The sequence below is a fragment of the Phytophthora infestans genome, genomic scaffold (assembly GCF_000142945.1).
Source record: "Phytophthora infestans T30-4 supercont1.8 genomic scaffold, whole genome shotgun sequence".
In the NCBI taxonomy this organism is placed as follows: domain Eukaryota; phylum Oomycota; class Peronosporomycetes; order Peronosporales; family Peronosporaceae; genus Phytophthora; species Phytophthora infestans.
This window is the reverse complement of record NW_003303751.1, coordinates 3,492,221-3,501,596: the sequence shown is the minus strand read 5'-3', so window position 1 is coordinate 3,501,596 and position 9,376 is coordinate 3,492,221. Positions and strand designations below refer to the sequence as shown.

The window sequence follows — 9,376 nt, the reverse complement described above, 5'->3', positions numbered from 1 at the left end:
GAAAACCAAGTATCAAGACAAGAGCATGAGTGACGCCGTCAAGCCACTGCAGAGTCTGCTGGACGCATTCGGCGAGCGCCTGGCCCGCGTGGAGGCACAGCTTGGCGTTCCGGTTTCGCCTGTTCCCGCACCTGCCGCCGCTGCCGCTGCCGTGGCTGCCGCACCAATGGAGCTGTCACCTCAGCTCGAGGCCTATGACGAATACGTGGCTCAGTACCTCCCTCCTTTTGTGGATGTGGCCGCTAAACTCGGCGAGGACACGAAGAAACTCGGAGAAGTGACGGAGAAGGCGTTCGAGGCCCAGCGCGCCTACCTGCTGATGGCTAGCCAATGCAAGAAGCCAGCTACTCTTAACCCAGAGCATCTCAAGGACCTTCAGGCTTGCATTAAGGAGATTAACTCTCTGCGTGACAACCGCAGCGAGTTCGCCAACCACCAGAATATGGTGAATGAGGGTATCCAGGCGCTCGGTTGGCTCTGTGTTGAGCCTGCACCCAAGCCCTTCATCGAGTCGTATGTGGGTGGCTCGGACTTCTGGGGTAACAAGATCCGCGTCCAATACAAGACGTCCAACCCGGACCAGATCGCCTTCGTGACGGCCTTCAAGAGCCTTCTGACTGAGCTTATGGTCTATGTCAAGGCGCACCACACGACCGGCGTCACTTGGAACCCCAAGGGCAGCGACGTGGCCAACTACACGCCCGGGGCGGCCGCGCCAGCCACAGCCGCGGCCTCTGCTGCTGGTGGTATGACAAACGTATTTGCCGGCATTAAATCCATTGACCAGAGCGGCGGCAAGACCGCCGGACTCAAGAAGGTCACGAAGGACATGCAGACGTGGCGCAAAGACTACCAGCCCGACGGCGCTGCGCCTGTAGCTGCTACTGCTGCTGCTAAGAAGCCGGCTGCACCTGTCAAAGTCGCCAAGCCTGCTGTCTGTGAAGAGCGCAACGGGAACTGGCAGATCGAGTATCAGACTGGCCCCGAGTCGCTCACCGTCAGTGGTATCAGCATGAAGCAGCAAGTGTACATCTTTGGTTGCGAGGGTGCCACCATCCTGCTGGAAGGTAAGGCCAAGAACATCGTGTTCGACTCGTGCAAGAAGACCAAGCTCATCTTTGACAACGCCGTGTCCAGCATCGAGGTCGTCAACTGCAAGAGTGTACAGGTGCAGTGCAAGGGTGTGGTGCCATCCGTGGCCATCGACAAGACGGACGGCTGCCTCGTGTACATCTCGTGGGAAGGTCGCGAAGTGCAGTTCGTCACGTCCAAGAGCTCTGAGATGAACGTGGCGTTCCCGCAAGGTGCAGGCAGCGACGACTATGTGGAGAAGCCGATTCCGGAGCAGTTCGTGCACAAGATTATGGACGATCTGACGATCTCGTCGGACGTGTCGGACTTGTACTCGCACTAGATTTCCAGCGCTGCAGCTGTGGGCACGCGGTTTGATGAGGAATGTTGGTATAGTGAGTGAACAAATTGCTCGGCCTCTTGTCTCTTCTTGACCCGTTCAAAGCTACTTTTATTTCCGCTCGTGCTCGTGTGAATGAATTGAGAACTTTGGGCACAGTTTTATCTTAAGCTTAGCGAAAGGTCGAGTCTCACTTGTATTTTAACGCCAGGAATGGGAAGAGCAATCGAGGTGGTGACACCGCCAACGCCAGTCGTGGTGGAGGAGCCGCCGCCAAGTCCGGTCGAAGGTCCACCTGGTCCTAGGACGCTGATCTCGCTGGAGCAATTGGAGCAGGTGCATGCGGCTGAGTCAGCGGCGGAGCGAGCTCAACAATTGCAAAGCGCGTTGGGTGTCCAGCACTATCCTGTAAACCCACGGACGTGCGTGTGGGTGGACTTCTGCTTCGGCGTGCTCAATTTCGCTAGGGACGACGCGCGTCTGACCCCCCAAAAGACGCTCGCCCTGCTCACGCTTGCACACGTCGTGTACACCTTTGCAACAGATCCTGCAATTGATAGAGACTTGTCAGTGAGTAAGATCTCTGAGCCGGTGCCACCGTATCCACAAGAGAGCACGCAGTCTCAAGAAGATGTCGTGCCAGCGCTTCTAGACTCGTATCCGTCGGTGGAAACTGTTTACGAGCACTTCCGCGAGAAGATCCGGCAAGCCAGTGGTGTAGTGCCATCGAATGACACAGCGCAAGACACAGAGACGCCATCGTCTGCCACTTCCTCGCCACCAACGCCCTTCTCGCCGATGGAAGTAGCACGGATCGTTACGTACTTCACCTCGACATTCTTCCGGCACGTACGCGCGTACCAGTATTTAAACCGCGTCCAACGACCGAGTGTTATGCGTGAGTGTCCTCTTTCTACCGAGACTCCGCTTCCTCCGCCTTCTCTTGCGGACGCTACCCTACAACCAGAGTGAGTAAATCCGCTGGTCGATCAGCTCGCACGGGACACAAATGGAGCTGATACATGTAAAAGAGGAAAAAGTACGAAAAATGCAATGGCACGCAGTCCAGTCCGTTCGCTTGCTTGCTTCAAGCGAGTTGCTTGACGTTGCTCAGCTTGATGATTCACATGATCGGTTAACACGATTTGAGGTTGCACGTAGCCATCCCATCGACGTTATGTACGTGGCAAGAAGCTCTTGAACTCGCATTTTGTATTGTTTGATATTTGGTATCATTCGGGGCTGCTGTGGCTGCTCTACTTCCCCGTGCCGTCATTTTTTTTCTTACGGCTCTACGCAGTCCAGTCGCCGCTTGCTTTCGCTGGTCTAGTTCGCCTGGCTGCGTCAAGTTGAACTGAGCTGTACACGCACGCACCTTCCCGACCGGAGCCTTGCCAAATTGCAGTGGAGGAAGTGCGCGCCCTCCTTTTGCGTCGCTACTGTACCTAATTGTCGCCTTGTCACATGTCTTCGGACACTTAGCCCGACATGTAGCCCTTGATCGTGTTGAAGTCGATGTCCTTGAGAGAGTTGATGGTGCCGTTCAAGATAATGAACGAGCCCACGATCTGCGAAGTACGCACCGTCAGGCCCTTGGGGAACAGCAGCGCCAGCGCCGTGGCTGCCATGTAGCGCTGACGAGGAGACACCGTGTTGGGCACGCGTACTTCTGCGCGTCGAATAAAGTCGTCCATGTGCTCGCCGTAGCTCTTCTGTGGGTGCATGAGCTTCATCGTGGACAGGTTGTGCGGTACGTGCGACAGGTAACCGGACACGACACCGGCCGCCATACTTCCAATGGCATTGTTCAGCGCGGGGCTCTCCGTCACGGACAGACGCTCCTCGAAGTAATCGGACAGCTGGTTCAGACCAACACCGAAAATCACCTCACGCAACATACGTGGAGCCGTACCGCGGATCCAGCGCGTGGCCAGCGACTCTGGGTTCATGTGTCCAGCGTTGAAAGCCTCTAGCATGCTGCTTACAGGCGTCATGATGATACCGGGCGACACAGCCTCCGTCAGACGCACTAACTGCGGATATTCGTACTGGTCGGCGTCCACGTTCTTCTCCAGCAGGTGACGGATGCCCTTAAAACCGTTAATGTACACGACACGCGTGGGGATCTGCAGGTGCATCTCAGGGAAGAGTCTGGCGACGGGCTGACCCGTGAGACGAGCGTTCAGCAGCGAGTTCATGCCACTGCGATAGAACGACTCGATGGAGGCGGCCACGGACGTGGCGAAGTAGGGGGTGGGCTTGGCGTGCTGCTCGAACAGGGGCGTGTGCAGTAGTGAGGCCTGTCGTCGGATTTCTTTGCTCAGACTGTGCATGACCTCGCGCGAGGCAGTTCTGTCCTCGAGGACCTCGTCAAGCGCAGAGCTCTGCAGCGAGAAGCCCGACACGGGCGTAAGGCAGCGTACCGTCACGGCCGCTGGGTCCTGTACAAGCGCGTGGTTGGCACTCACGGCCCCGCTGGTCATCACGTCGAGTGTGTGCTCTTGGCCCTCGATGATCTTGGTGGTCTCCACGCTGCCTTCCTTTAGTAGCAGCATCTCGCTCTGAGTTTCGCCCTGGCGGTAAACGACAGCGCTCTTAGGGTACGTCACGGCTTTGGCACGCGCGCAGATCTGGCGAAGCGTCGGCTCCGAGCACAGTGCGAACATGCCAGAGTTGGCGGCGGCTTGCATGCAGTCGTCCATGGTGGAAGAAGTAGTGACGTGGAATCTGGTTGAAGGCGGAAAAGAGCGGGCGGCGACGGACTGCTTCGTCAGGTCCGGAGCTAAAGCAGCAATGAAGCGACAGAAGGATGTGTGACGAAAATGTTTACAGTGATTGCAAAGTAAGTAGCGATTTTGACAGGGCCGCCCCTAAACTTTGCCCCTGAGAGCTCTACCAAGGTCATCAAAGAGGATTTCATGCATTGGATCGTGTAAAAAAGTTTGAGGGTGGATACTTTGGCGACTCTCAACAGGTTGATGATCCTGAGGAGCTGCATGGCTTTGCTTGTTGTGTACTTAAGTGCGCGCAAGACAAGCGCGGTTAATTTTTATGGGTGTTCAGGGCTGTGCGTCGAGTACGATTGCTCAAACCACCTCAGACGGATGGAGGAGAGTGGCCAAAGTATCTTGCGTTTTGTAAGCACACGAAGTAGAAAAACGGAGCAAGAGGATGAGCGGTGGACGACGTCATCAGCAGGGTGGCCGAGGTGAGGCCATCCGGCTGTTGTTGTTTCGGAGGCGAAGCTGGCGTGGACTTGCGGTCACGAGCGCCGAGCGCCCAGCATTTGACACATTCACGGGTTTGCGGCGCGGCGTCTTACGCAATGTCTGCAGCGCTACGACACTCGTTTCAGTACCCAGTGATGCAAATACACTGGATCCGGTTACTGCTGTTGACGATGCTAGACGAGGAAGCAGCGGCGGTAGATATGTTCGCGAGATCTCCTCCAGTACGCTGGCTTCGGCTGCGGCGACCTGTGCAATGCGTTCCGTGCGTCGGCGCTCAGTCGTGAGATCTCGTCGTTCGTTCTGGCTCAGCATGGCGTGAACGTCTTCCACGACGGGCGCAGCCGCCGTCTCTTTCCGACGCTCACGGGCGTCGTAGTCCACAGAGAAACGCCACGGATGATGCACGTTACCGTCGGAATTACCGGCGTTGGAGTTCAAGTTGCTGCTCGAAGCATCCAGCCCGCCCTGCATGAGCACACCCAGACACTCACCACTGAGGGACCAAATCTTCACCCGCCGGTCGAAGGACGACGTCACGAGACTCTTAGGCTCTGCTATCATCTGTACGGAATACACCACGTCGCCGTGTGCCTTCCAGCGACGAACTAGCGACACTGGCGGCAATCTCCGCATCTCTCCGTCTTCACATCGAGCTTCCTCATCGTCATCCACGTCGGTCGCTACGAGCGGCATACCCGGCGAATAGAAGAAAGACGAGAGCGGGTCACGATGCGCGTAGGCAGCATATTCCGGCGAGTTACGTGCCTTGCGCACCATACTGGCCGCGTCCACCCGTAGATTCCGCTGCGCGTTGGCACACTCGACCGGTCTCTCAAGTGGTTTAAGATCAAAACTGGTTGCAAGACGCAAGAGCAGCGGCAAAACGTTCCACACTCTCAAGAAACCTTTGTCGTCTCCAGTGATGACTAGGAAGGACGTGAAGTCCAATGGATCCCTCTCACCCTCGTCGTCGCTGTCGACGTGAGTGCGTGAATTTGAGGAGTTACGACGCGTAGAGTGCGTGGCGATGCAGTTTACGGCCGCAGTTCCCAGGTGGTTGTGCTGGTTGCGGAAGCGAAAGACGCACTTGCCCTTGTATCGAGCTGACGGACGCATGGCCCAGAAGCAGACGTTGCCCGTGCTGTCACTGGATAGAAGCAGCGGAAACGGGTCGAGGAAATGCAGACAGAGCAAGCCACTCACATGACCGATACATGTGGTGTCCAGACGTCCGAATTCATAGTCCCAGACTTGCAGAGAGCAGTCCGATGACCCGGACGCTAAGAGGGACAGGTGGTACGAAAAGCTGAGTGCTGTGATATCTGTCGAGTGTCCGCCGACAAGCCTCCGAAGCAGTACGCCGCGTTCCGAGTCTCGTTCGTCGTGGATATTGATGGAACAGTCCCACGACACACTGATGACGGCCATGTGCTCCGCGCAATAACACAACTTAGTGACCTCAGCAGTGTGGGCTCGATTGCCAAAGTCTGGGTATGCAAATGACTTCATGTGTGAGCCGTTCAGGTAGTCGAATACGTGGATGTTGCCCCCTGCGGTTGAAGACGATACGATGAGAACAAAGTGTGATCCATTTACAGCCAGGACCCAACGTACCGTGGTCGCCGATGATAAATTTGCGCTCTCGAAAGTCCAAGCAGAGCGTCGTCAGGTCCGAAGAACTCAAATCTCTGGGGGGGCGACCAAAAGCGTGAGTGATTGGAGAAGCACTACACGACGAAACACTGCACCTACCTGTACACTCGAATGAGCTTACCAAGACGCGCATCCCAGATTTTGACATCCCTTCCTGCAGCCGTGATGAACGAGAGAGACGTTGGATTGTACAGCGCACTGAACACGGGGTGATCGTCGGTCAGTTCGGGATTTTCCAGCTTCTCGTAGTCGAACTTGATCAGCTTCAGGAGAGCGACACCGTGAAACAGGAAGAGATTAACCTACTCTGACATGATCAAAAGATTGTAAATGGACGTGCCTTTTTGCCTGCTGCAACGATCCGCTTCGCCGAGGTGATGGATACAATGTTCTTGACGTCGCCCATATTCTCGGCTGTGAACGTCTGCATGCAGGCAAAGTTACGAATATCCCAGACCTTGAAGACTCCGTCTACATCGGCCGTGATGATCTGGGGGGGGTCGGGAATGATTTCCACCCCACACAGACTATTATTGTGACCATGCAACCGAAGAATAAGTTGATCAACGTAGGGATTCCACACCAGAGCGTCGAAATCAAACCCCGCAGACACAAGGAAGCGATACTCAGGTGAATAGGCAAGCGATCGCACACCCTTGGCGTGTCCATCAAGCTGCTGTTTGTGCTTCCCTGTGTGTACGTCCCATAAACGAATCGTTCGATCCATACTAGCGGAGGCTAAAGACTCGAGTGTGGGCAACTGAACAATATCGTTTCTCACTTAGCAAACCCTCTGGAGCGTTCAAGGACGGAGCAACGGAGTACGAACCGTGAGGAGATCAAGCACAATATCATCGTGGGATCGAGCTAATACCCGCCCGTGCACCTCGCCACTCATGTGATGTTTTTCTTCCATTCTCTCAGCGTCCCACGCGTAGACGATGCCGCTTACCCCGGCTGAAAAGAGCACGGAGGACTCTGGATACCATTTGAGGCAGTTCTGTGAGGCCGGAGTATGGCAGCTTTTCATGAGCCTCAATGTGGTGTCGTCATAGAAGCGGAACTGCAGGTCGGAAGACGCCACGATGTATTGATTGAGCTGTGGCAAAGTACAGGTCTGTGTGCTAAGCAGTGGAAAGTTCACCCTTTTGATAAATAAAAGAGGGCAACCCACCTTAGGCAAATGCTCGGCACACTGTACAAACCCTTCGGGGGACTTGATTGTACGCATGAGCTCGCAGTTGACGTTGTAGATCTTGAGATATGGACTGCAACTTTCGACAAGCGCCATAAGATCGTTGGACGGGAAGTAATAAATATGGTCGATGAACGTGCTGTGCTTTGAAGCGTCTTCCCATTGCACGTGGTGGTATTGCTGGATGGAGTTTGGCTGGTGGTTCTTGACTGTCAGCCCCGTATCCACAATAAAAGACGTGAATTCTTCCCACTCCATCGAGCCGTCACCGTTGATATCAATCTGTGCAAACAGTTCGCACAGATTCGCGACGAGCTGCGACTCGGACAGATCGTGGAGCCGAGAGTTCTCATCGGTGTGAGCGCTGCTCTGCACAAAGCGCATCATGACGTAGACGAACTCGGCAATGGACAAGCCTTGATCCTTGCGCTCGAACTCGGTACGCAGTGTGCTCACCTGCCAATTGCAGTTGGTAGTATCAATAGCACTTTACACTGTGAGCGGGGTGTTGGTGGTTTTAACTCACTTTTTCCATGTCCATCATCATCATAATGTCCATGGTGAAACCTTTCTCGGGATCGTGCTCGTAGGGCCGACCATTGGCCCGCTGCTTGAAGCTGCGTGCACAGTATCGCTGCGTCAGAAGTGCAATAGAAGGCTGGAATTGATATACTGTCGTACAATTGATTTGTCAATTCGGTCAAGAAGGCAGGAGAAATCTGCTTGTCGCGGTCGAGTGCATCCTCATCCATGCTATGAAATCCCAAAAGGTTGCAACCTTTTGAATTTCTACTAGTTTATGAAACCTTACCGCAGGGGTTTTGTGGACAACTCATTAAAAAGCCCATTTTAAATCAGCCAATAAAATACGTCTTAAACATGAGGTAATTGTGACACTTCTTTTATAAACCACACATGATCTACTGTGAAAATTCAATTATAAGGATCAAGTTTTTATAGATTTCACCTTCAATTTTTGCTGACGGCGTGATGGCGCGACCAGGACGCCTACGCAAGGCAAAGTGCAGCGGCTCAAAGTTAGAGCAGTACAAACGGGCTGCTGTAACTTATGAGTATAAGTTTCACGCTCTGCAATATTTAGGTACGTCAACTATGGCGGGTGTGGTAGCAGAATTTTTCCTAACTAGCAATTCTAACTCGAAACGACGGAAGGTATACGCCTGGAAGAAGCTGGGAGTTGTTAAAGAGACCAAGATTGCTAGTGACTCTCGTTAACATCAGCATAGTCGCACCCTCGGCATGAGTGCTACGCTGTTAGCGGAGGTAGAGGAGCAATTGGTTCGGTGGATAAATGTGACGGGGTCACACAGCACCTTGCGCTAGAGGAAGTTATCGTCCGAGGGTATACAAACTCTCAGTGAACGGCAGTTTACAGGTCCCCTCAGAGAGCGAAGTCACCAAATTAAGGTAGAATGTAAACTGAGTATATTTATAGGTAGATAAAGCTTGGGTTTAATACAAACTACAAGTCACCTATAGAAATGCAATGCCGTTAACCAATGGTTGGCTTTGAACGACCTTGGTACTTTGTACCAAATATCCCGAAGTATGACGTGTCATACTCCTGAAGTGTGAAGTGTCGCACTTCATGTAACCAGGGTACACTTAGGGATACGTACTTCGTACATCCTTCCCCACTTAGGTTCGGTTTACCGACCAATCAGAATGAAGAGGTGTTCGTCACAAACTCTCATTCTCAAAGTCGAAAAGCATCGACTTGGCCGCGCGAGCGCGGCGGAGGCTCACTTTACAGTTAGAGCCTCGAGCAGCAGTCTGTGCGCTCTTCTTCTAAGTCTCCACTTCGACCGTTTATCATGCCTCGTTTGCACAGCAAAGAGTGGTGCTAAGACACGCCTCCAAAGGCTG

General features: G+C 53.9%; 4 protein-coding genes across 4 annotated transcripts; 2 read left to right on the top strand and 2 right to left on the bottom strand.

Moving 5' to 3' along the window:
- Nucleotides 1–1,414, top strand: PITG_06649 (adenylyl cyclase-associated protein, putative; the record flags this gene model as incomplete). Its single annotated transcript, XM_002998681.1, has 1 exon — nucleotides 1–1,414. One exon carries the CDS (start codon nucleotides 26–28, stop codon nucleotides 1,412–1,414), a length of 1,389 nt encoding a protein of 462 aa, XP_002998727.1.
- A 210-nt stretch (nucleotides 1,415–1,624) lies between these two features.
- Nucleotides 1,625–2,383, top strand: PITG_06648 (uncharacterized protein; the record flags this gene model as incomplete). The annotated part of the gene is made up of 2 exons (XM_002998680.1): nucleotides 1,625–2,126; nucleotides 2,217–2,383. The coding sequence occupies 2 exons, from the start codon at nucleotides 1,625–1,627 to the stop codon at nucleotides 2,381–2,383; spliced, it is 669 nt and encodes a 222-aa protein (XP_002998726.1).
- Nucleotides 2,384–2,738: 355 nt separating this feature from the next.
- PITG_06647 (uncharacterized protein) lies at nucleotides 2,739–4,181 on the bottom strand (the record flags this gene model as incomplete). Its single annotated transcript, XM_002998679.1, has 1 exon — nucleotides 2,739–4,181. One exon carries the CDS (start codon nucleotides 4,111–4,113, stop codon nucleotides 2,890–2,892), a length of 1,224 nt encoding a protein of 407 aa, XP_002998725.1.
- A 421-nt stretch (nucleotides 4,182–4,602) lies between these two features.
- PITG_06646 (uncharacterized protein) lies at nucleotides 4,603–9,100 on the bottom strand (the record flags this gene model as incomplete). The annotated part of the gene is made up of 9 exons (XM_002998678.1): nucleotides 4,603–6,191; nucleotides 6,256–6,329; nucleotides 6,394–6,557; nucleotides 6,680–6,821; nucleotides 6,897–7,054; nucleotides 7,469–7,945; nucleotides 8,016–8,161; nucleotides 8,457–8,497; nucleotides 9,096–9,100. 9 exons carry the CDS (start codon nucleotides 9,098–9,100, stop codon nucleotides 4,603–4,605), a joined length of 2,796 nt encoding a protein of 931 aa, XP_002998724.1.
- Between the last annotated feature and the right edge of the window lie 276 nt (nucleotides 9,101–9,376).